A 27,662-nucleotide genomic window follows, 5' to 3' on the forward strand; every position below is an offset into this window, starting at 1 on the left:
ATGCGATGGTGGAAGCGGACTGCCTCCCTCTTCTTCCACCTCCTGGTTATCACAGGGCTATGTCTGGCCATATTCGAGACAGTGCGCAGTCTATACCAGGGATTCAACAATGTCAACCAGAGTATGCATTGGGTACTCAATAACGAACTTTACCCCGCACCAGGTAACGCCAAGTTGAGGTCATCGTTCGAAACTTCAAAACCACGCGTAAAAAGCCATAACCAGGTCATTTTTGGAACAATTAGTGCGTATAAAAATTCGGAATCTAGTAACGAGCTGGACGATGACTAAAAATGCATAGTCAAGAACCGTAGTTTAAGTCGCGGAAAATCTCAACTTATTAACTTGCAACCCAGTATAACGAAGTTAAATGCGAGATTATTAAGGGTCTTAGAAGATGTCTCTAATTCAGATGACTATTATGTTAAGAGAGTTAGTATTCAAATTGAACCTGATACAAATTGAGTATCAATTATCGGCCTTTCATCTTGTTGCTCAGCAAATTTTTTTTCTTAAACTTTGCACCAAAAAATGGTACCAGCAATATGTGTGAATACAGTCTCCTCTTCTTATTATGTGCGATTGTAATAAAATTGGAGTAGAAAAAATATCCACACAGGAAGAAAAATAACCAACTCTCATTTTTCGGTGAGTTGAAAACTATTTGAAACGCCTATCACTTGATAAGCTCTCCTATTCTGCATAAGAACTCCCCTATTAGTTTTAGTGCAGAACTTTAACGACAGAAACCATTAGCCGAAAAGAATTTAATGGAATTAAGAAAAGTTTTCCGCCTTGTTTTTGTAAGTTAATATTTCAGTTCGTTGACTTCAAGCAGGCCATTTCAAAGTCAAATAGATCACATCAAAATATTTCATAAGTGCTTTGATTCATACTGCATGCAGTTATTTTCACTTTTATTTTAATTTGATAGCCTCACAATATTTTCTTATATGACTACCTTATTTGCAAAATCTTACGAGAGCTGATTAAGTGCTTTTGTAATAACTTGTATCAGATCTAAAACATTTTTTAATCACATCAGATACAAAACTTCGTAAACTGCTGGGTTTTAACTAGCGAACACTCTTTGTTTGTCTTTTTTGTAGCTGTGTTCTCGCGAGTGTTATCAAAACGAGGGCACTTAGAAGATGACCCTTTGACCTTGGGACACTCTTGTACTCTAACGGGAAGAGAGGCAGGCAGGGTCTACAGGAGTGATCAAGCAGAACACGTCAACCTCACCCTCAAAAACGAACCATGGCAACTCTGCAAAGGTAGCATCCTTATCAATAGTTGAAGCATTGATTATGATATTAGTTGGCATATTTAAAAAAGTAACAAAAAACAATTTAAAAAATTGAGGGCGAAAAAATAATTATTCAAATTGTGGTCTTCACATGCTGAATTTTCAACCACAATCATTAGGAATATTTTAACCCTGGTGCAAATTTGCTATCAATCTAAGTAGTTTTAATTAACTTTTGTGAACAACCATTACCTTAAAATAAATTGCTGATAAGAAATTTAAAAGATATTTAGAGAAAATGTTCACTCGATTTCACGCTCTCGGCTTAAGTAAATTTAGAAGAGTTAAAATTATTACATTCTACGCGCTGTGTAATTTCGAATCCACCCATGAAATAATTAAAATTCACCCTTAAAGTAATTGAAATTCATGCTTAGTGTAATTAAAATCCATGGTTTTGAAATGTACAGCTTTTATGTAAACAGATTTATAAAAACTAAGGTAATGACATTTTCAGAACTATCCCTCACCTCTCATTATGAATTGTGGGTACACCAAATTATTAAAAGTACTTACAAAATAGTAATTAGATTTTACAAATACGCAAGCGTTGTCCACGAGCTGTCGTAGGGCAGCAAAATTGGCTTAGGGAAAAACGACGTGTAACGGTTTGGCGTTAATTTGCTCCAATCTGTAATTGGTTTTCAAATTAAGAGCCATGTGAAATACTCATGTTTTCGCATTGATCATATACATGCTCAATTGGCAATTAAAAATGTTTTGGTCGGCATCTGGACTGTCCAGATTAAACAATAATGCGCAAAATATTCCAGACAAAACAACCCCAAATTCCCTCATTCCATTTTTATTAAATATGCACTGACAAAAAATAAACTGTTTAAGCTGGCTAAAAATTTCACTCCTCGCAACCAGATTTGTTTTCTGCATCCACAAAAACTAATTTGAAAGTTTAACTTCGATTCAAAAATACTATTATAAATTTGCTCTAATTGTATGTTTTTGGTTGTGATTTTTATACGGTATCTAATTTAGTAGAAAAAAGCAGTAAAAATAAAAAATTATTGAGTAGAAATTAAAAATTCATTCTCCAAGGTTTTTAAATTGTTCTCTAGTTCTGCTTGAAAACCCGTGAAGTAAAAAATATAATAAAAACCAATTTTTGGAAACTTTGTTTGTTGGAGAGATCAATTGTTTTCCAAAAAAATGAAAAAAGAAACAAATGAAATGAAGAAGGATGGTTTGAGCATTAACTATATAGTTTTTTTCCGTAAAGTTTATATCTTCAATGTCGCATTTCTGCCACTGCTGACACACAGAATTTAGCATTCCAAATCAGAAAATAGACCAAAAGTTTTGATTCCATTAATTCTGCAGGATAAGCAATTTTTGAGAAAAATTTATATTTAGCTGTAAATTGAAGACAAAAATTACGAAATTTGCCGAAAAATGCAAAAATTGCGAAAAATTTTTTTACACCTTAATGCTTTTTACAATAACAAAAAGCCACAAAAAATAAGCCCGCAATGGTATCTTCTGAAGGTTTTGTCCCCCGAACATTACTCTTTTGATATTGATGCGAAAAAGCCGTAGAAGTGTTTCAGCATCGATAACTTCTCAAAGAAAATGAGTTTCGAAAATTTGATTGACTTATTCGACGCTAAACTAGATTTACGGAGCTAAGAAAATTTGGAGATCAAATGTGTTGAAAAGGGAAATCTTTCTCAAATCGGCACGAAAAGGCCGATTTGGCGCCGAAAAAAACATGGCGCTGAAATTTTTATTTGTTCAACATTGCTTATTACAGCATCATGCGGTTAGTTGTTTTGTAGGTCCCCGAGAGTGGAGAACTGGTTCGTATTTGACAGTCGAAGGGACACCTCCATCTCAATCCAAACCGACGTCCTCAAACGACTCCCTCAGTCACAATGCCCAACAGTCCAGACCCATGCCAAGTGTTGCCCTATTTATGGGTATTTTACCATTTTACGATAAAGCTAAGCTAATGAGGTTGGTTTTACTTTATCAAGAATATTCCATTTTTCCTCAAATTGTTAGTTCCTTGTTTTTAGGAATAATCTCTACAAACTAAGTGGACTTGATTTTCAACACAAAAAATTAAACATTTATCAGTTTTAAAACATGAGCGTCTGGAATTTTTTCATGCCCAATAAATATCTGACACACACTGTGCAATATTACTCACGCTTGTTTACGATACTTTTATTTTTGTAAACTCGTGGTGTGATAACTGAAGAAGTTACAAGAAGTATTGATGCAACAATTATTTAATAATAAGTGATATAAATGAAATTAAATAAACGTTTCATTAACAAACGTAAATTAATTAGCTCACAAAAAAGACGTCAGCACCTCATAATGAGAACAGTTTCAGGATGCAAACTCTTATCAAACGGTTCTTTCTGTTATTTTAATTTCAACAGAGATATTATTTGATCAGTTTTGCGGTTTATGAACACTTTGAATACAATTTCGGACAACTAATCATTTCAGTATTCTGTAGCTAAATACTCTGATTTTAGGCTTTTTAACTTTTGTCTTTTTGGGGACGATATCGAGATTGAAATTTATCATTTCTCTAAATTGACTACGTTTTGTACATAAAAGTTTAACTGAACAGTTTGACCCGACTCTATATCCAAAGAAAATCTTGCTTACTTTGCGTTAATTTACACTGATTTATTCAAAATTTGTGCTAAATCAGCCAATTTAATCTGTCCCATTAACCAAAACTGTTTAGATTGACCCAAACGTCTCCGTAAAACAGAACAGAGCGTTTCTCATTCATCATAGTTACCTTCAGCAAGACTATAAGTCACAGTTTCAAGCTTTTTTCTCAATTCTACATCGTTTCTCGACCATTTGAAATAAATTTTAACCGAATTTTTTAATGCAAACTCGTTTGCTCTTTTACTGATTGGTTTAAGCTTTAAATGGCAAATTAGATCCAACTTTCACTGCAATTTCATTAGCATATCGATGAAATCTAGAACTTGCAAATTGTCAACAGAAGTTATCATTTAAATTAAGGAGAAGATTCATAATAAGCTTTTCTAAAATTCAGCAGTCCTCAAAGAACGGGTTTTAAAATCTGTCGAGATATTCAAACATTATTCTACATATAGAAAACTTTAAAAAATGCAGGCTTACGGCGAGAACTCACTGGGCAATACTGAATAAATAAATTTTAACAGCTGTACTATCAATAATTGTTGTTTTTAATATTTTTAGCAGAGGAAATTATCGAAACGATTGCCAGTTGAGTTACTCATTTATTACATCCACTGCCATAAAAAGTCATACAAAAACATCAAACACGCCCTTTAAAAAAGAAAACACTTCGAAAACCTTGAGAGTTCTTGATCTAGTAAAATTTTGCCTGTTTAACTCTCACTCATATTTATTGTTTATTCAATTCAAGAATTCTCAGAATCGAACAACAATAAAAATTTAGTTGAAAGATTAGAATGAACAAGCGAACCTGCGTATAACATCAGATATATTAATTTTTTTCATTGTATCGAAGTTTTGAACTTTTGAAATTTTTTGCCTCTTTATCTCTCTACAATATCGAGTTCATTTCTAAACATCTGTTTGTCCCATGCTTAATTTTTTCAAAAGTACGGCTCTTTTTTGTTGCTTTGTCGCGTTGTTGCGTGATTGCGAAGGAAAACTTAAGTTCCAGATTATATAGCAGAAGCTAGTAACTTTCAATGTTTGGTTTTAATTTTTGTCTCGTTTTTAATCGTCCTCTATTGACTGTAATATTGTAATATAATACAGAAATATTGACAAGCAGTCAAAAAAATCAAGTTCTGATTTCCAATAGCTCAATTTTTTTAATGAAAACATCAAAAATCCATTATGAAAAGCTACTTTTAAAATTGATTCAAACGTCTGCGTAAACAGTGCATTTCTAAATTATCAATTACAGTAAGCAAGACTATTAGTCAGAGTTTCTTTTTTCAATTTGAAGCATGTTTTCCCGTGTTTTTGGATTGACTTTTAACAGAATTATCCTCCTGAACACAAGTTTTAGATCCATTTGTCTGTGTTTTGATATGACGGCAATTCACTAACTAACTCATCGAAAATAATTTTTACGCAATAGAGTTTTTTCTTTTAAGAACAATCTCACTCAATTGACTCCCAGTGACCAGCGTTTTCAAGATCAACTTCTTTTCAGTTTGTTTATGAAAGATTAATCCAATAAAAGCATTTTTCCATTTTTTTATTATTAAATGTTTTTTGTTTCATTTTTCCCTTCGACTCAGATATCTATACAATTAGTTCCAACGAGTACTCCAAAACCAAAAAAAAACTATTTCCACTGATGGGGTTCTTTTTAAGTTTTTCCATCCTTAATACAGCCCTAGGCAATCTTAGGGCTGAAAAATCTGCAAAAAATTCGAAGGAAAGCGTAGAAAAAATATTGCAAAAAAATACGGCTGTGTGCTAAACAACAAAGAACTATAGAAAAAATCGGAAAAAATGCTATAATTGCTTGATGGATCTAAAATGAAACGCTAAAAAATTTAATACATTTTTCCAAAAAATAACTGTTTTTTGCATGTTTTTATCCATATGAAAATTGGAGTTCTGCCTTTCAATGCCGTCTTCTGATTGATATTCGCCTCAAATCCTTCAAAATTTAGTTGATATTTTTGCTCATTAATGGCTTCAAAAATTTTGTATGCCTAATTGAGTTTTTGCTTAATATTTGAATAGTTATCGCGATAGGACTGAGTGAATTCAGATAATAAAACAAGCACATATTGAAGTCATTTGTTGAATGCGAATTCTGAGACAGCCCGCGGGTTGGAGTTCTAGACCTAGTAAATTTTTGCCTGTTTAATTCTGACTCCTATTTTTTGTTTATTCTCAAATCCGAATTGAACAAGGAAGTAGAAATATTTTGTGAAAAGTTTAGAATTGAGAAACGAAGCTGCCTATAACGATAGATATATTCAGTTTTTCAAGATATCAAATTTTTGAACTATTGAAGTTTTTGGTTTGATTGTCTCTCTACAATTTTGAGTTCAATTTCACACATCTGTTTCTGCCAGGCATAATTTTTACGCGAAAGTTCAATTTTCTTTTTGTTGCGTTGACGCGCTGTTGCATGTTTGCGAAGGAAAACATCAATTCCTAATTATATAGCAGAATTAGAAACTTCCATTGTTTGGCTTTACTTTCTCGTTTGTGATCGTCCTCTGTTGACTGTAATGTAATGCAGAAATATTGACAATCCGTCAAAAGAATAATTTCTGATTTCTAAAAACTCATTTTTTAAAAATGTAACCACAAAAATTCCATCATGAAATGCATCCTTTAGGATTGATTCCAACGTCTCCGTAGACAGTGCATTTCTAAAATACCACTTATAGGAAGCAAGTTTATTAACTACAGTTTTACTTTTTTTTGTTTTATGTTTTTCCATGTTTTTGGATTGAATATTAACAGAATTATTCTCCTGAACACAATCTTCAGATGCATTTTCGTTGTGATATGATGGCAATTTAGCAACTAACTCATCACATACAGTTTTTACACGATAGAGTTTTTTTCAAAATTATCTCACACGTTTGACTCCCAGTGCCCAGCGTCTTCATGACCAACTGTTTTTCAGTTTGTAATTGAAAGAATATTCTGATAAAAAAGTCATTTTTCCAGTTTTCTTTGTAATTAAATATTTTGTCATTTAAGTTTTCTCTTCGACTGATTTATCTAGACAATGATTTCCAATGACCACTTTAAAACTATAACAATCAATTACCACTGACAGGGTTCTTTTTATGTTCTTACATCATTACTACAGCCCTAGGCAATCTTAGGGGTGAAGAATCTGCAAAAAATTCGAAGGAAAACGTAGAAAATATATTGCAAAAAATACGGCTTTATGCTAAACAACGTAGAGCTATAGATAAATTCGGGAAAAATGCTATAATTGCTGGATGGACCTAAAATGAAATGCTAAAAAGATTAATATATTTTTCTAGAAACTTAACTGTATTTTGGATGCTTTTATCCAAATGAATTTTGGAGTACTGCCTTTCAGTACCGTCTTCTAATTGGTATTCGCCAAAAATCCTTCTAAGTTTAGTTTGATATATCCGCCGATTAATGGCTTTAAGTTTTTTATTTGCCTAATTGAGTTTTTGCTTAAACTCCTAAGCCCCTATTTTAGTTGAATAGTTATCGTGCTCAGACGGAGTGAATTCAGATAATGAGCCATGCCCAGATTAATGTCATTCGTTGAGTACAACTTCTGAGACAGCGCCACAAATACATCACTTGTATGCTAAGCTGCAAAACATGATGTATAATGAAAAGTGGGACATGGCGTGCTGAGATATGAAATGATTCAATACAGCTTTAAACTGACTAATAAGCTCGGACTTGTATCAAATTGTTTTGTTGGATTTTGTCTTGAACAACATTTTCCGCGCTGATTTTTTTTTTGAAGAATTTGTCAAATCCAAAACGATTTGCCACATCGATTGTTCAAGGTGCCGCCAAATTTTATATTTACTCTCGAAAACGAGTACAAAATAAACATCGAAGTTTTTATTATTAAAATTATATTATACTAATAGTAACATCAAAAACATAGCAGGCGCCTAATATTTTTCGAGACTGTTGAAGCTTTGATCTGCTGAAAATATTGCTGTCCTGTTTTTAGACCTGGAACGAGTAGCAAGCATTACGTTTTTCATTGAGTTTTTGCAATGGTTTTGGATTATGAACTCTGGAAATCTAGTTCAGTTTTCATGCGGAAGAATAATCAAAAGGACCATCATTGTTTGATTTCTAATTTCTCTTTGAAGGAATGAAACCTCAGTGCAATCCGATGCTCATACGTTGCAACATGAGTGGTCATATTGAAGTGGCAGGCGTCACCACGTTTTTCATAATTTTTCTGGCCCATTGAAGCGAATATTAAGTACGTCTTGAGAAGAGAAACTTGAGAAACAGCTGTTGGCTAATTTCTTTGATGTAGAGCTACAGACGGTGAAAGATGAATACAAAATGATCTCCGATCTTAAGGAAATATTGCAGGTCAAAAATATTTCCCTAAACAAGAAAATGATGCATGAAGATAACGAGTATTAATCGATACAGTTGGTTTGATGAATGATTGGTTTCATGATTTAATAGTTCGCAAACAACCGAAGATTGCATTTAAAAAATTACAGAAACTCAGTACAAGGACAAAACGATGGAAAGGTCAAATTGGCGACGGCTTCATACTTCCACAATTTTGCGCATTATTAAAGCGTGAAAAGTTTTGAAGAAAATTGTCCGGTTAAATTACTTCGAACAAACCATTTCAGTTGAACGAGAGAAAACAACGGTGATTGGTTTTTCGAAATGGTAACGAAGTTAGTTTTATATGATTTTCAAAGCTTGCCGTACAATTTTTCATTTATGTTTCGCAATTTGTTTATGCAAGGTATTCATTGAATTCCAACTTAGTGAATTCGAATTGTCGAAAAAAACTTTTGGCCATACATCCCGGTCGTCTTCTGCTAAGCTCAACAGTGAGGGCACTCTGTCGCCCAGAAGATCGATCAAATAAAATGAACCAAAGGTTTTGAATTGGTGAAGCAAGCGTTACTCTGCTATTTCCCCTCTTCCACTCTTCTATGCTGTTGCAAATTAGATTACCTTGAATTAAGTCAATTCACAATGGGGCTCGTACTATCAAATCTGGTTATATGGATAACAAATATACGAGAATTACTTGCACATCAAAGGAAAGGACAAACTTAATGCAATTTGTCATAGTAATTAAAATAATAATAATAATAACAACAATATCCGCGGTTCACTTCCCAAATGAACTAAATCAAAAGCGCTCACAGTATCTCAACTGGTCTTGCAAATACAAACTTCAGTTTCACTCTCAATCTCTTCTCTGCTTTCCACACCATCCTTTGAAATTTAGTCCCACTAAACCAACTACGATCTCGCGTGTGCAAAAATCTCACCTGTGTACCAGCTTCTGAAGTTCTCCCACAATTCTCCAAAGTCTGCCAAGTCTTCCAAATTTTATCTGTGTCACTTCAATTTATACTCAACCAAAACACTTTTATCTTAAGCAAACAAACCTTAATCTTTTAAGTAAATATTGCAATTTACACTTGAAATCTGTCACATTCTGTAAGAGGGCTTTGTTTGCTATGCAAACAAGTCATTATCAAATTATGCTCTGTCATTCAACTGCTACCAACCATTGTTCAACTTTCTTCTTATCTTAAGTAAACAAACTTTGTACTCTTATATAAACAAACCCGCTTCTATTTATCTCTTATTTGCCCTTGGCATGTCAATCATTGTTTGCTTAGTAAACATTGAACGTTGCTCTGAAAAATTCTTATTCCTCTATTAACGCTATCAAATTAACTAGTTGCAATCAATCCCTGTGAAAAATCACGTGTTGAATAAATAACTGAACTCAATCCCAAAGCTAAGAACCATCGCGATTCTGAGATTTCTCAACACCTCATGCAATTTTCCATTTAAAAACTGCTGAAAAGTCTAATATACCTAAAAACCCACAAATTGACCGCTAGAGGTCAATCAGGGATTAATCCAAGATTCGTGGTCAAGTTGATAAAACTAACTATTGTCATGGAAAATTCTCTTATAGTTGCACCTAGCCACAGATTTTCATGGCCTATATCCCACTAGAACACGAGCAATGACCGCGCACTTTTATCTGCCTCTCGGATCAACCCAAATTTCAGAACGCAAATATCGGGAAGTAGAGGTCAAAACGTCTTCGGATAAAAATTTCTAGTAAATATACGGTGCAGCCAACTGCGCTTTCAGGTTGAATATTTTTAACGAGTCCTGTTGGCCGAAACCCGAAAAATCCAAATCGAGGAAAAGCGATCGGGGTGGGTATATTTTGTCACTAAGTGTCTTGTGTTGTCATATTGTTACGATATCAAACTCATTTGGGGGCAAAAAATTCGTAATTTTTGGTTTTCATCTTTCGGTTCGTCCTGCAGTACGGGCGTGCGGTCGGAATCTGGGGTTAAAATATCACCAATCGAAAGCCCTTGAAAAGTTAAACTAACCCTCCAAAAATCATAGGGCTACTACCAGTAGTTCACGAGCAATTTAGAATTTACGTTCCGCAGCACGGGCGTAAGCTAATTCCGTGCAGGTTGGTGTGGGGTCAAATCTGACATTCAAAAGGGGTTCTTTGTCCTCAAAATAGTCTATCGCCCAAATTTCAAGTCAAACCGAAGTCAACTTTTTGAAAAAAACTATGTCAATTTAGGTGCTAACTAACTTTCTGTGATAATTACAAATATTCTCAAAAATCGCCCTTTTACATCCTAAACTCTTCCCAAGATCACTACTTTCGGTGTTAATAACTGAAGGGTGGGTAGTTTGATTGGCCTGAAAATTATACCCGCAATAGAGGACCATTGGGGGTTCCTCCCATCCTTGATTGGTTATCAACCAATAACTCCTTCCCATCCCAGGGGGGATCGGACAAATTATGTACCCAGGTTATTTAGAAAAAATGATAAATTGCCTTTTCTTACTTCAAAATGCAAATAAATCTCCCACAAATTTCTAAACCAGTCACATGATCACCCATTACATTACTGCCCAAGTATATGCTAGTACGACTGGTTTATACCGTTATTGTGAAAAGAACACAAAAATTTGTTTTATGACTATATTGCAAATTGAATTAACATTGTGCCAATTTTTTAACTTCAATCTCATATGCGTTTTTACTTATAATTGATATAAATTTCCAAGTTTTTTCAAAACTTGTTGCAATTTTTAAATCCACTTTTTTTCAATGACCACAGGAGGTGCAGCTAAATAAGCTCCCTGAGACTGTTGAAAAAAACAAATCAGTGTCGAATCATTCTGAAGACATTATAATTTTGGGACGGCCATTACTGTTCATATGTCCCATGCTACAATAATTCCTGATCAGATCTCTATTCAACTAAATTCAAGTATTTGCTCATAATTTCATCAGCAGACGCAATTATAGATGGGCTCCAAAATTATGGGTTCTATCGTGAACTGCGTTGCGTTTTGAGATGCTAGGCATGAAATCGAGATGCTAGCATTTCTGGCTATATATCTACGCGAAATTCTGCCATTGTAACTTCCGACACTACACTTAAAACTTACATTTTAAACTTAAAAGTGCCCATTTTCAATACAATTTAAGTCCTAAGTTATTGTGGGCGAATACAACTGCATTAGAAATCTGAAAATGACGAGGAGTATGTTGTTATATAGCAAATTACTATGTAAGAAAATAGCACGTGCTCCTGGGGGTCATAAATGATTTATGCCCACTAAGCTGGGGGGGGGGGGGGGGGGGGGACAGAATAGATCCAGAATTACTTTTGTGATGAACTTTTTAACAAAATTTATTAATTGTTGTTGAAATGTCCGGGATCGAATTTTGAGGCGGTGTTATAGTTCCACAATTGGCTTAACTTTTAAGCACTTTGGCAATTTTCCCTATAATTTTTTTTCAAAAACTCACGATGACAATTGGTGTTACGGCTATGCGTACGTTTAGGCAAACGGACTGCTGAACAAAAGATTAAACAGCATTAGTAAAATAACCAAAAGAATAATATAATATCATTTATGGCTCGACTGAAAAATTGTGTCTAGACTGTTAGTCTCCCTTTGACTCATAATAAAATTGATCAATACCGTCCCTCTGAATTTTGTTTTTTTTTGCTATTTAATTAAAGTCGATCGCGATACGAGTCGTTTGCTGGATATTTTATTGCTGAAAGTTTTCCTTGTGACCATTTTCTCCCAATGCCTCCACCCGCCCTCACCCGTAATTGAAAATAAACGAAAGTGATGTTTTATATTTAGTAATGGGGCATAACCAACGTAAAGATTTTCACAACTGAACTGGAATTATGCGACCGGGAAATTTCCTAAGAAATGCGATGAATAGCTGTGCGAAAATTTTTTTTCAACGCAGAGCGCCGGAAAACTTTACCGCCGTAAAATTCATATATATAGTTGTCAAAACTGATTCCAGTGAGTCGGAGATAGAGGAGGCATTGAGATACAAAAGGCTGATTACAGTGCCCCCTGGCTACAATGTCGAGATCAGCATCACACTCCTATCCAGCACAGACTTCAAAGGCCAAACCTCAACACACCTATATCTCATGGTCAGTCTAGCGTTTTATTATAAAACTACGCTCACTGCTTCTTCCATTACTTATATATCCATTCTCAAACTTAATTTTTGCCCACAAACTGTTACTTCAAAGCCTGTTCCGTCTGGTCCACGCCCAAATTTTAGTCTGCTCGGTCTGGACTGCGCCTCCCTGTCTGGACCCAAGTCAGTCTGGCCCTGTTTTGACTGCAGGGCTGTTGGCTACTCTATTAGAATTGGTTCCGTTTTTTATTAGTCCCCAGCCCTCTCTGGGCATGCGTTGCAAATTATGATCTGCCATAAAATAGACTACTTATTGTGAAAATACAATGCGCGCTTGGGGGCGTTAATATTACTGTGGTAGCGGTTATGCCAACTGGTAGGGTTATGCTAATATTGGGTGTACAAATACCCGGGCCGAGGTGTCAACGCTAAAAAACGCAAAATTATGTAAGATTGGCGTTGAATGCGTTGAATTTATGTAAGATCTACGCTTGAGCGTAGATATTACATAAATTCAACGCATTCAACGCCAATCTTACATAATTTTGCGTTGAATTTTGGCGTAGATCTTACATATTTAGCGTTGAATTTTAGCGTAGATCTTACATATTTAGCGTTGAATTTAACGTAGATCTTACATAAATTCAACGCATTCAACGCCAATCTTACATATTTTGCGTTGAAATTTGGCGTAGATCTTACATATTTAGCGTTGAATTTTAGCGTAGATCTTACATATTTAGCGTTGAATTTAGCGTAGATCTTACATAAATTCAACGCATTCAACGCCAATCTTATATAATTTTGCGTTGAAATTTGGCGTAGATCTTACATATTTAGTGTTGAATTTTAGTGTAGATCTTACATATTTAGCGTTGAATTTAGCGTAGATCTTACATAAATTCAACGCATTCAACGCCAATCTTACATATTTTGCGTTGAATTTTGGCGTAGATCTTACATATTTAGCGTTGAATTTTAGTGTAGATCTTACATATTTAGCGTTGAATTTTAGCGTAGATCTTACATATTTAGCGTTGAATTTAGCGTAGATCTTACATAAACTCAACGCTTTCAACACCAATCTTACATATTTTGCGTAGAATTTTGGCTTAGATCTTACAAATTTAAGGTTGAATTTTTTGAATTCCATTTCAGACCACTTTTTGATTTCAAAAGTTTTTCAAGTGTTTTTTCGAAAAGTCAATTTTTTCAATGTTTCGACCCCTATGCTTCACAGGTGAGAAAATCGAAGCCAGCAAAAAACCACTTTTAGTGCTCTTTTATAGTGCAAAATCCATTTGAGACCATTTTACAATTTCAAAACTTTTCCATGTTTTTTTTTCGAAAAATCAATTTCACTGTTTCGACCCCTATGCTGCAAAGGTGAGAAATGTGAAGTCAGAGAAAAATCATTTTTTAGTGCTCTTTTATAGTGCAAAATCCAATTGACACCATTTTACGGTATCAAATTTTTCAAGTTTTTTTTCAAAAAGTTAATTTTTTAACTGTTTCAACCCTATACTGCACAGGTGAGAAAAATCACTTTTTAGTGCTCTTTTTTAGTGCAAAATCCGTTTCAGACCATTTTACGATTTCAAAACTTTTTCAAGTTTTTTTTCGAAAATTTAATTTTTTCACTATTTCGAACCCTATACTCCAAAGGTGAGTAACAAGAAGTCAGAAAAAATCTTTTTTAGTGCTCTTTTATAGTGCAAAATCCAATTCAGACCATTTGAAGATTTCAAATTTTTCAAGTTTTTTTCGAAAAATTAATTTTTTTAGTGTTTCGACCCCTATACTGCACAATTGAGAAAAATGAAGTCAGCAAAAAATAACCATTTGCTCTCATACGGTGCAAAAACCATTTCAGACCATTTTAGGAATTCAAATTTTTTTCAAAACTTAAAAAAATTTTAAATTTTTCCTAGTACTTCTCACATGATAAATGCATTCAATACGTTGAAATTATGTAAGATCTCGGCTAAAGTCAACGAAAGCCATGCAAGTTCTACGCTAAATTCAATACAAAATATGTAAGGTCTACGCTAAAATCAACGCAAAATATGTAAGATCTACGCTAAATTCAACGCAAAATATGTAAGATCTAGGCTTTATAAGGATTTCGGCTCTTAAGGAAACCAAGGTACGGTGGCGCAATGGTAGAAGAGGCGACAAGTAAACAGGAGGTCAGTGGTTCGAGTCCTATACCCAGAGTTCTACGCGTTTATTTTTTTGTAAGATCAACGCTAAATTCAACGCAAAAATATGTAAGATCTACGCTAAATTCAACGCTTAATATGTAAGATCTACGCTAAATTCAACGCTAAATATGTAAGATCAGCGGCAACTAGCGTTGACAAGTCGGAAAATTCACCGCCATTTCTTACATAATTTTGCGCTGAATGCGTTGAATTTTTGTCTTTAATTCAACGCATTCAACGCAAAATTATGTAAGAAAATTGCGGTGAATTTTCCGACTTGTCAACGCTAGTTGCCGCTGATCTTACATAATTTTGGTCAAATTCCTCGGCCCGGGTATGCCGTGTTATTTTTTACAAATATACCCTTTACTACTAAGATCATCAAAACTCGGGCGAGCTAATTAGAAGATCCCGTACAGTATAAAATTTGTAGGTTATGACTTTTTTTAGTTTGCACTTTATTATTTGTACGAAACTAATAAAATTCTTGCATCAAGGCAAACCTCCATGATTTTGGAGGCCATATTGCTGTTGAATGTCCCAAGTCTCTATTTTGGATCTATTCGGTCACCCGCGGCTGTTTTACGACCCAGTATAGATTTTACATGGTAATACAGCCGTTTGCTATGTAAGTTAATAAAATATATCAAGAAATAATTTAAAAAAACGGGTGAAATATTCAGAAATCATCAAAAGTAGACAAAACAAGCCAAATACTGACTCTGTTTAATAAATTTGACTCTGTGACGTAAAAAACATATTAATAATACCAATCAAACCAACAGTTAACCAAAGCCAACACAATATTAACTGCATTAAAAACACCTGGCCTAGACACCTGTTTTCACGTGAGGTATCGACTTTTACTTGGTTAGTCACGAACCAGTTATCTGAGAAATGAGATCTTTTCCGTTTGTGAACAGCTCGAACTCTCTCTCTCTCTCAAATGTAATTTTTTGCAACAGATTGGCCTCTTTGCTTGTTTTTACCTAAGACATTGACTTGTACATTTTGTTCCATCTTACTCGAAAAAAAAAATGGAAGATCATCAAAACTCTTTTGACATAAAAAAACCAAGAGAAGGCAAATACTACCCTTCTAATTTATCATGCTCGCCGTTTTTAAAAATTTAATGAAAACATAGTCATAGACTGCGCAAACAAACAAAACGTGAAAACACGATCGTAAAAAACCAAAATTTCATTATCTCTTTTTCTTCGAGAAACAAAAAATTGTGAAAAATGAAATCTCGCGAACCAGCGATTAACTTTTGCAAGAGCTTTACAATGTATTACATTTGTATATCTTTACATTTGTATATCTCTGTAAAAGATTTTGGGCGGTCAAAAGGAAGTAGGGCTGGTATAAAGATCCGACCTAAAATTTTATTGCGAGTTGGTGCATAAATAGCAAGTGAGCCTCAAGGCATAAAATATTTAAATGACCAGCGCATAAAAAACTCATATAAGCACTGCGCTGGGGGCTGAGGGGCTGTACATATACTGAACGTCAAATTAAAGTTAGCACTCCCTATTTGTACGTAGTAAAATAATTTTATTTTTGACGCAACATCACCCCATTTTATCTGTTACGTAGTAAATGAACGAATTAATAGCCAATCAGAATTGAGTATTTAGATTCGAATTTAAATGCGTATAAAACTTTCTAATATACATAGAAAGTTCCGAAAAAGTTCATTTAACCTAATTTTAAGTAAATATAACCACTATATGTATCGATTAAGCTGGTTTTCGGCTTAATATTTTTAGGTTTTCTAGACAATTGCCGATTGAATACGAACTGATTTTGACGTCAATGACATCAGACGAAAAAACCTGTTAAATGAACAACAAAATCTTGCCGTCTAAGTTTTCACTTGTTACATTGAACTTGATAATGCTTATACGTTGCTTTATTCTAATAACACGTTGTTATATGACGAAAAAGGAGTTGAATTGAATCTTCCGAATTTCTGTTATTTCGTCAGAGTTAACAATGGTGCCGCTCCGTTAACGAGCCACCTATAGCCTAAATAGTGTGTCAGGCCGATCAAATAGATTTTTCTCATATTTTAATCTCAATTATACAATGGGAGACGTGTTTGGATATAACAGCAGAAGCAGGTTGCACAACTCCTTCAGACCCGAGTACCCGAAGCTTCTCGTAGACCATGTTGTTGCGTGTAGCATTGGTCTATTTACAAGGCAAATTGCACCTTACATCGAGAGGACAATTGGATTGGATCAGAGTGACTTGAAGCTGGAAATAGCCATCTGCTAACTGGACCTCTACCAGAACATCACTATCCCAACACTCGAGCTTATCTACAGCTACAGAGACGCGAGAAGGAATGAGATGAAAAGAGGTCTACTGAGATGTCTCAGAGCATCTACAGAGGTCAAACTAAAATCGAAAAAAAACTGTAAGACAGCGCCTAAACTTTAATTTTTCAGTGTAATATTTAAAGATATATAAAGAAGTTAGACGGCAAGAAACCCAACCCCTGATTTTTTATATTTTTAAGGAATAGTGAAATTAAGCCATAATTTGAAAAATCTCCGTAAAAGGTCACCAATAATCTCCCGCAAACAAAATTTTTGACACGAAAAAACAGCTGTTTCGAAAAATTTCGGTATATTTACCGAAAATTGGAGAAAATTGATATATTCGTTTCATATATCAAAAATTAACCTCTGACATAGAGAACTTTGAGAGAACATTATGCTAAATTGTTCAATTTTGAAAATTTTCGGTCAATTTTGAGGCAATTCTAAAAATTTTAGAAAATCAATACCGAATATTGATAAACCGTATTTTCTAGCATAAAGTTGTCCAGCTTAGTGGATTACCGTTCCGTTTTCAAGAAATTGCAAAAAATTGACCAAAAAATAGAAAAATTGGACAAAAGCAAAAAATTTTTGACAAATTTCTCAAAAAAATCATTTTCTCAACAAGAAGGTTCGTAAACTGAGTGAAACTCAATACACAGAATAAGTTGTGAAAATTTTCATAACCTCCGGCCTACAGAAAATAGTTATCGAATTCCTATAATTTTTTCGTCGCTGGCTTATGTACCGTTTCGTCCGAGTCCTTTTCGTCCCTTAACTTTTCAATTCTCCGTGTTCCGTTTTTCAATAACGTCGCTCTCCCAAAACTCCGCTTTTCATTTTCTTCCGCTACTTTTCCAGATTTCAGTGTAGTATGTCATATGTGATGAAGTATGTTTTTGTTTTTGCTGTAGTATGTTGAGTATGGCAGTATGTTGGTTTGTTGTTTAGGTCTTATAGCTTTCTAGGGTGTGACTTAAGTTTATTCTCGAGTTACGGCTGGATTGTCCTTTGACTTTTCAACTTTACTAATTTACTAGACCTCCTGTTGTAGTATTTGGATTTGGCTGCTGTATATTTGTGTGTACCTGTTTGATTGGTAGTTGGTTTGGTCTTGTTACCTTCTAGGGTGTGACTTAAGTTTATTCTCGAGTTACGGCTGGATTGTTTCTTGACTATACACTATTGTAGTTCACTCAGTTTTGCTGTAGTTTGTTTAGTAGCGTTAGTATGCTGATTGTTTGTTTTGGTTTGAGTTTTAATAGGATGTGACTTAAGTTTATTCTGGAGTTACGGCTAGTAAATTTCTCGACCTTTACATCCGTTTAGTGTACTATGGCATTGCCGTAAATTAGTTTGTCGTTAAATTTGTCGTTATAGACCCATTATGAACCATGTTAGATTGTCTTGCAGTAGCTTCTCTCCCTCTTCCTAGGGTGTGACTTAAGTTTGTTCTGGAGTTACGGCTAGGTTGTTTGCTTGAGTTTTTGCTGTGGTCCGCTAAAATAGCTCTCTCCGACCTCATTTCCCGCCCGTTCTCTCCCACCGTCCCTGTTCGTTGCGTTGCGCGTTTTTCACCCGCTTTCCAGCACGTCCCGTTTCCGTTCCGTCGCGCACTGTTCGCTCGACTTCTCGTCTGTTCCGTTCCCGGTGCGTCGCGCGTTGCTCGCCCGACTTCCCGTCCGTCACTTTTCCGTTTCGTCGCGCGTTCCTCGCTCGACTTCTCGTGTGTCCTTTGTCTCCCTCCGCATTGAGCGCATAGCGCTCCACTTCCGTTTTTGTTGGGCACTGTGTGCTCGACGACCTTTTCTGCTCTTAGGGTGGTTTGTCTTACAGACTGTCTACAGTGTGCTGTGTTTGGTGTCTTTTGCGTTGGGTTTGTTTTGCATGGGTTTGGTTTGTTTGGAGTGTGCATATAATAGATAACCGTGTGCAGTGGTAGGTTTGCTGGTCTTTGGAAATAATAGCATCGTGATGTCTAATAGTCTTGATCAAAAAGTCAAAAAGTTGTACGCTGCCAGGTCAAAGCGTGAAGCTGAATTGCATGCTATACATGAAGATATCCTTCATTGTATAAATAATCAAAGTAGGCGAGTGAAAGTTGAACGCCTAGTAACAAAGTGCAACGAAGCATTTATGACTGTTGTAGACAAAAAAGAGGACCTGATTGCATTTGCTGGAAAAACGGAGGATCCAAGTGCACTTGTTCCTTCATTAGAGTCTTACTTGGAGGCAATGACCACTAAGAACGACAAGATACTCGCTTCAGCACGAAACTACATCAATTCTGCTGTTGATAAAGTGAGTGAGTTCCAGGAACCAAGGGCTTCGATACGTTCTAGACTTCCCTCATTGATGACCTCGTCAAAAACATCTAGTCAGCGTAAACATGATTACGTAATTGCTAAAATGAAGCGCGAAGAAATTGAAAAATGAAGAATGAGGCAGCCATTCGCCTTGCTAAACAGAAAAAACAAATGGAATTGGATGAGCTGGAGGAAAACAACAGGAAACGGTTGGCTGAGTCAACTCTGCAAGAATTTGAACTGTTGGACGCCGTTTCCAAAGGTAGCCAATCTTAAACCACCGCAAGTGCTAAGAGCTCAATGAGAAGTGAAAAGGTTGTCCTGGATTGGATCAACACCTCACTAGCCTTAAGTTTTAACAACGAGAAAACTAGTGAACCAGAGGTTACGAAAGACCCTCCAGAATGCCCTAGCCACAATAACGGCGAAGCAGTGGAAGATCACAACGCTGACATTTCAAGGCATTCCATTCCAAAAAATTGTCGACGCAATTACTTTTTAAGCATTGAGACCTTGCAACAACTCGAACCCTATTATACTCCACCTGAAAATTTTTTGGCTGCTGCTAACACACAGGCGTTGTACCAGGCGCATTTAAGAGCGCAAATAGATCAAACCGGCCAGCAGTGCATGGCGCTTCCGAGCATAACTAACCAAGGAACCGCGGATAGTCAGCCGCCTTCTGTACACGCCCCAGGGGCTTCTTCACCCCCTATTCAACAGCCCGTTCCACCACAGCCGTCTGCACCGCAATTAAATCAAAATAATGCATCCGAGTTATTTCCGAACGCACAACTTCAAATTTCACAATCCAGGGGACCTGAAACATCAAGTCTACTCAAAAATAATTTGGCCCAGCAAATATGCTCCCGACAACAAATTAATTTTGTCCCCCGAGCACCAAACGCCACTCTTCCTTCTTTTCCGACAACAAATCATCCAGCCCCCGCAATAAACGTTCCCTTGCACCCAAGCGCCCCACCAAGTCCAAACACTCAACAGCACAACACCGAACCCGCTCATCCTAATGATCTTCCCATTCCGAACCCAGTCTTCGCACCTAACCTCACTGCTCCCATCCCACACGCCCCTTTGATTAACCAGCCTCTCGTCAACAACAATTTTCATAATAGTAATAACCGAGTACACAATGTTGTACGTTTTGTTTCTCCTCCTTTCCCAAATATGCCCAATATCCCTCTCGGCCAAAGTTTTGTGCCAAATATAAGTCATTGGCGTTTTCCGCAGCACAGACCGTCATTAGTCAACCAAGACATTACTACCGTAAATAATGTTGCTCCAAATGTACAGGCACACATCGCACCATCAGTTACTAATTTTCCACAACAAATATATTCGAATTCACCCCTTTTGATTGATATGCAATCACCATCCGGCACACATCAGGAAAACCTGATTGCAGCTACAAGTAATATTGTACCTGGTCTGGCCACTCCGGTTTTTCAGCCAACATACCCTTATGTTGGGCCCACTCCGTTGAGTTGGAGTGGTCCGCAGGTGTCTGCACCTGCCCCTCCGATACCGGACAATGCGTCATTGATTAGGGAATTAGCTGACGCAATAAACAGCAAGAAAAATGACCCTTTGCCAGAATGGAAACTTGCTCAGTATAATGGCGATCCATTACAATGGCACGAGTGATATGGTCAATTCAAAAGCGCGATTGACTCGCAAACGCTCACTGATGACGTTAAATTGACATACCTTAAGACACTCGTCACTGGTAAAGCAAAGATTGCAATCGCCGAGTTTGCTTACTGTGGTTTAATGTACAAGGATGCACTAAGGACTTTGGAACGTAAATTTGGCCAGCCACAGGCAGTCGTAAGTGCACACTGGGATAAACTAAGCAACTTTCCGCCTCATAAAATTCACAATAGTGATAACATCATTAACTATTCTGCAGCCATATCCAGCCTCGTTGGGGTTTTCAAGTCGCTATCATATGATGCTGACTTTAAGAGCGCTTCCCTACTTAACCAAGCGGTACAGAAGTTACCAAACATGAAAGAGTCATGGTCATTCTTTACGGTTAAGAAGCACTGGGTTAAGCCTACCCTCCTTGACTTTAACGACTGGCTTAAAGAAAAGCCTGAGGCCCACGATCTTATGAAACAAAGGCTCTTCAAGGCAAGGCCTGAAGAGAACATCACTTCAGTAACAAAGACCAAAACAGCCTCAAAAGTGTTTGCATCAAACTCACAACAAAGGGACACAAAGAAGCAAATTCCATCTTCTTCCACAAACGCTTACTTTCGGTGCATTGTATGCAAAGGTAACCACCGGCTATGGGAGTGTCGAGTTTTCAAGGAAAAGACTCCAACCCAGAGAGCTAAGTTGGTGGCGGATAACAAACTTTTCTTTTAGTGCTTAAAGGACAAGCACACATTCCGCCAGTGCCCTCAGCCAAGAAAGTGCCGAGCAGAGGGGTTTAATAGTTCGCATAACACACTATTGCATGGAGCAGATAGGGTTTTCCCAACAAAACAGTCAACAAATCCCAATACTATCCAGTCTTCTGGAAAACACAGGTCAAAGTAAAGCAACTATTAGTCAACAGCCGTCTAATAGGACCACAACAATGTCATCTGTTACTGATGTAAAGGGGCTCCTTCAGGTAACGGAATTGCAGTTGGTCAATTCGTCCGGTTTAGATACCAAGGCTTTAGTTTTGTGTGATACCGCCTGCAGTAACTCTTGGGTGGCTGGTAGTCTCGCAGATAGACTCGGTTTGTACGGTAAAGCACTAAAGCTATCAGTAGAGGGTATTAATACCGAAGAAATAGTTGACACTAGGATTGTTGAAGTTACTGTTAAACCAAGAGAACATCAAGATTTCGAACCATTTACCATCAACCCTTTCGTTAAGGAGAATCTGAACGTCGGCTCAGATATAATTAACGTACAGGCCCTGCAAGAGACATACCCACACTTAGCAGTCCTTGATCCCGTGACATATTCCTATAAAGACATTGAGATGATACTCGGACAAGATGTCTATCACGCCATCCGCCCGTTAGAATATTTCTCTGCCGATGAGAAGCGTTCACCCGTTGCCGTACGCTTGCCCATAGGTTGGGTCTTAAGCGGTCCGTTACCATCAAGTTCGTGTTTAACCTCAACGTGCTTTAAAGTGAATATCGAACAGGACAATGAGTTAGCAAGTCAAGTAAAGTCATGGTACGAAATTGAATCATTCGGAGCAAACAAGCAGGTCGACTCAAGATCTGCAGCAGACGCAAGGGCTCACGAAATTCTTGAGAGTACCACCATACACAATGGCCTAAGATACGATGTCGGAATGCTGTGGGCAGCAGACAACATCCAGCTCCCAAATAACTACTTCTCCTCCCTTGTGCAACTAAAATCGCTCGAAAAACGTTTGGCCAAGGATGAGGACCTCAGAGAGAAGTATACTAGTACCATCAAGGAAGACCAAAATAAGGGGTATGTAATTGAGGTTCCGGACGCTCACAAGGTTGAGAGTCGGTCTGATAAAGAGTGGTACCTACCCCACCATCCGGTTTTAAACCCGAACAAACCAGGTAAGGTGCGTAGGCTGCTCAATGGAGCAGCAAAATTTCATGGCGCCTCACTGAATAAATCTTTGCTCACTGGCCCTAACCTGCTCCAAAATCTTATTTACGTACTTCTTCGCTTCCGACAACATCCATATGCCGTGTCCGCCGACATCGAGGGAATGTTTCTACAGGTTGGCGTGTTACCATCAGATCAACCATCACTTCGCTTTCTGTGGCGGGAGGACCCCACAACTAACGTTGTAGTGTATCAATATACGCGCCATATTTTCGGGGCTAAAGACTCGCCCACATGCGCCAACTATGCATTACAACGCACTGCGAGAGACAATGCCAAGTTTTACCCCGAAGCTGCAAAAGCCGTCCTTGAAAACTTCTACATGGACGATTATCTTGACTCAGTGGAGTCTCCAGAGAGAGCCATCAATAGATCGAAGGAATTGGTACATCTTCTCCATCTCGGTGGGTTCAAGCTTACAAAGTTCGTAAGCAATGTACCAAATCTGGCTGACCGAATTGATGGTTCCTCTCAATCTACTGAGCCCAAGGTTATTGTTTCATGTCAGGAGGATTCATCGCATGTGCTAGGGTTAAAGTGGGATCACACTAATGACACTTTAGTTGTGAGTCGGGGTACAAGCTGCGCTATCACCAAGTCCCTCACGCAACGCTTGGTCCTAAGTCTTGTCTCGAAAGTCTTTGACCCCATTAGTCTTGTCGCACCTTTTACGGTCGGTGCGCGACTGCTCTTAAAAGACATCTGGCGTGTCACAGGACAACAATGGGATGACGAGCTCCCACAGGACATCGTTCAAAGATTTTTGGTTTGGAGTGCGGACTTACCAAAGCTTGAAAACATCAAAGTTCCCCGAAGTTATTTTAGTGGACCCTTTGATAATATAGAATTGCATATGTTTGGTGACAGTTCGCAGGATATTTTCAGTGCGGTCGCATTCTTGCGAGCCCGTGTGAAAACATCTACGGGTGAAGAAAAAACAGAGCTTGCGTTTGTTTTAGGGAAAGCGCGCGTGGCGCCAATGAAAGTAATGACTGTCCCAAAACTCGAATTACAAGCAGCTCTACTTGCCGCTCGACTGAAAAGGGAAATTACCCAAGCACTTACCGTAACTGTTAACCAAGTATTCACGTGGACAGATAGCACGACCGTTCTCCAATGGATTAACTCTAATGAAAAGCAACCAATCTTTGTTGCAAACCGCGTTTGTGAAATTTTGGAGTATACCAGCGTTGACCAATGGAGCCACGTCGCAACTAAAGATAATCCAGCTGACGCTAGCACGCGTGGAATGTCCGCTGAGGTTTTGCAACTAAGCAGTTGGGTCAATGGTCCACATTTCTTAACTAACTCAAGTTTCCCTTTCGTACCGAACAAAGACGTCATTAATAACATCAAACTTGGCGTCAACCAAGCAGTCATCATAGAAGACACTGTTTCTCTCGCTACATCTGTTAAAAAACAGATAACTCCCGTTCCGTCGTTATTCCCATTTGATAAGTTTAGTTCTTATCAAAAGTACTTGCGCATTGCCGCATACGTTCTCCGACTTTTGCCGAAACATGCCGGCTACCGTAACCCCGATGGTAGCATTACTGACCCTACTTAGCTTGACGAAGCCGAGCGTCATCTACAGTACTTGGTGCAAGGAGATTCTTTTGAAGCCGAAAGAAAAGATCTTCTTGACAATAAATTCGTTAAACGGAGTAGCCGAATTGCTCCACATTCACCGTTTACTAGTCCAAATGGGCTAATACGTTCCTCGGGCCGCATCAAGCGCTTAATTGAAGTTGGGTTTAATGTAAAGTACCCAATCATCTTAGATGCACGTCATCCGTTTGTAAAACTATTCCTTGAACACAAGCACGTAAAGCATTATCATCAAGGCGTTGAATACCTAAGATCAATTGTGCAGGAACACTACACAATATTGAAACTAAGATCATCCTTGCGTTCCATCAAAGCACACTGCCTGAGATGCCGAGAATTCCAAGCTGTAACTATGCAACCAATCATGTCTGACTTACCTAAGGAGAGACTTGCTTACCAGTCTCCTCCCTTCACGAACACTGGCGTTGACTACTTTGGGCCATTCTATGTTACTGTCCGCCGAACTACTGAGAAAAGGTGGGGCTTGCTCTTCACCTGTCTCACTACTCGCGCTGTCCATGTCGAGATAGTTACATCCATGGACACCAGTTCTTGTGTTATGGGAGTTGAGCGGTTTGCGTCATGAAGGGGTACACCTGCCAGGATTTGGTCAGACAATGGCACTACTTTTATAGGAGCGGAGAAAGATCTCCGAGAAAGTATTGAAAAGTTGAACGTTGTCAACATTGCAACTGAGTTCGCTCGCAAAGGTATAAAGTGGAGATTCAATCCACCCAGCGCACCACATCAAGGTGGTGTCTGGGAGAGGTTGGTACGCAGCTTCAAACGCGTGTTGTATACTATTCTTGGCACGCGTCGCCTCACGGATGAGGTACTGCATACCACCTTTTGCCTCGTGGAGAATGCTCTCAATTCGCGTCCTTTAACTCCCGCAAGCGCCGATTCGTGCGATTTGAACGCTTTAACGCCCAACCACTTTCTTTTAGGAGAACACTCTGCCGGTATTCCGTCTGTTGTCGGCAACATTGAGTTCGACCATCGTAAACGTTACGCCCGAATCTGGTCCCGTTGGATCAGAGAGTACGTACCGACGCTGAACCGACGCTCTAAGTGACAGACGCCTGCCGAGCAACACCTTAAGACCGGTGACTTGGTTTGGATAGTTGAAGAAACCAACCCTAGGGGTTACTACCCATCCGCTCGGATTGTGGAACTCCGTTACGGCTCCGATAGCGTTGCGCGCTCCGCCGTTTTACGTACGTCGACCGGTTCACTCGTCCGCCCGCTCGTAAAACTTGTACCAGTTTTCCCAACATCTTCTTCCGGGCCGGAGGATGTTACGTAGTAAATGAACGAATTAATAGCCAATCAGAATTGAGTATTTAGATTCGAATTTAAATGCGTATAAAACGTTCTAATAAACATAGAAAGTTCCGAAAAAGTTCATTTAACCTAATTTTAAGTAAATATAACCACTATATGTATCGATTAAGCTGGTTTTCGGCTGAATATTTTTAGGTTTTCTAGACAATTGCCGATTGAATACGAACTGATTTTGACGTCAATGACATCAGACGAAAAAACCTGTTAAATGAACAACAAAATCTTGCCGTCTAAGTTTTCACTTGTTACATTGAACTTGATAATGCTTATACGTTGCTTTATTCTAATAACACGTTGTTATATGACGAAAAAGGAGTTGAATTGAATCTTCCGAACTTCTGTTATTTTCCGACAGAGTTAATATTATCATCAAATTTCGTACAAAATTTTTGTACCATTGATCTTCTTGGCTAGTGGTAATGCTTACTTATGAAGTTCAGATTATATGTCATGGCAACTTATCATATTGCGCCAATGTAAAGTTGTTGAACTTCACCCAAGTCGCAAAAAAAGGAAAGTTGTCACGAAATTAAATTAAAATCAGATTTTTCTCTAATGTTTAACACAAATGCATACTCAATAATATTTGAACAAACCTGAAAACATCACATTTTGATATAACTTTCTTTTTTATGAGACTTGGATGCAGTTGATTATCTTTACGTTGGGACATATAGTGATTTACCGTTACGTGTTATCGAAAATTAATAAGCAGGCAAGTCCCCTAGTCAAGGGGATCAATGGTGTAAAATTCTTTAGAAACTTGATTATAAAATAGAAAAATATTGCGTCAAAAATTTACAATTCATTTTATAAATTAATGGGATGCTAACTTACTTTTGACGTTCAGTATAGATTCTCCATTTCATGACTTCCAAGAAGTCATAGATTACCCTTGTAAAATTTCATGGGAGGAGGTATACGAGAAGACATAGTAGAGTGAAGCATTATTGGCTTCAATTATTTAATGATGTGTATGAAAAAATTATGAACCCTGTTTGCCTGCTGAAAAACCATATAGGCTGTTCTTCAAAAACTGATATGAATAGCGAACCAAAATTGACGAATAAACAAAAAATATGATTGCTGGATTGCTTTCTTGTGAAGAAAATTTGGTTGGTCACGAACCAGTTATTAGAGACATCGGATCTTTTCCTTTTTGCCCGTGGTGCTAATATATAAAACAGAGCAAAAAGTTCTAATTATAATTCTATCAGCACTAATAAGTCATCAAAAACGATTTGTTTGGAGCTTATTTCTATGTTGTCTCTAAGCCGACGGGAAACTGTAATGGGTCTCTGAAACATATGAAAATAAGTAATTTCCCTATTTACATTAACATGTTTGATTCAGACTGACAAGAGCGTGGGGTACACGACCTCAACCAAGGCAGTGATTTCATGGGGAGCGGGAATCTACGAGGAACGAAAAGAGACGAAAACTTTCTCTAGTTGGTACATCCTCATTTCGGTCTTCACTCTATTCGTAACTGTGGAAAAGCTATGGACACAGTCTTTCAACTCAATCAAAGGATTCTGCACAAAAAACAGCAAGAATAACAAAAACAATGAGGAAAAAATAAACAAAAACAAGAAACGAAAAAGCAGTAGTAGTCAGAAAAAATCAACGGCTGTCAGATAGCTCATAGAGTAAAAACTCATGTCTAAATCCCGAGAAACCAGTTGAGCTATTGGATTACAAAATTTTTTGCGGCCGCCCGTTGATTTATCAATTTAAAAGCAAAAATTTTGAGTGGCTTTGAGATTCAAATGTGGCGTTTTAACA

General features: G+C 37.4%; 1 protein-coding gene across 1 annotated transcript; it reads left to right on the plus strand.

Moving 5' to 3' along the window:
* Positions 1-27,655, plus strand: LOC142337187 (uncharacterized). The gene is made up of 5 exons (XM_075386317.1): positions 1-163; positions 1,110-1,277; positions 3,100-3,277; positions 12,345-12,480; positions 27,231-27,655. The coding sequence occupies exons 1-5, from the start codon at positions 1-3 to the stop codon at positions 27,516-27,518; spliced, it is 933 nt and encodes a 310-aa protein (XP_075242432.1). The 3' UTR covers positions 27,519-27,655.
* Positions 27,656-27,662: the final 7 nt, after the last annotated feature.

Source organism: Convolutriloba macropyga, chromosome 3 (assembly GCF_964194025.1).
Source record: "Convolutriloba macropyga chromosome 3, txConMacr16.3, whole genome shotgun sequence".
Lineage (NCBI taxonomy): Eukaryota > Metazoa > Xenacoelomorpha > Acoela > Convolutidae > Convolutriloba > Convolutriloba macropyga.

Coding starts and splice junctions, on each gene's coding strand:
- LOC142337187 (XM_075386317.1), top strand. CDS start 1: ATGCGATGGTGGAAGCGGACTGCCTCCCTCTTCTTCCACCTCCTGGTT. Junction 164..1,109: donor CGAACTTTACCCCGCACCAG/GTAACGCCAAGT, acceptor TCTTTTTTGTAG/CTGTGTTCTCGCGAGTGTTA. Junction 1,278..3,099: donor ACCATGGCAACTCTGCAAAG/GTAGCATCCTTA, acceptor GTTGTTTTGTAG/GTCCCCGAGAGTGGAGAACT.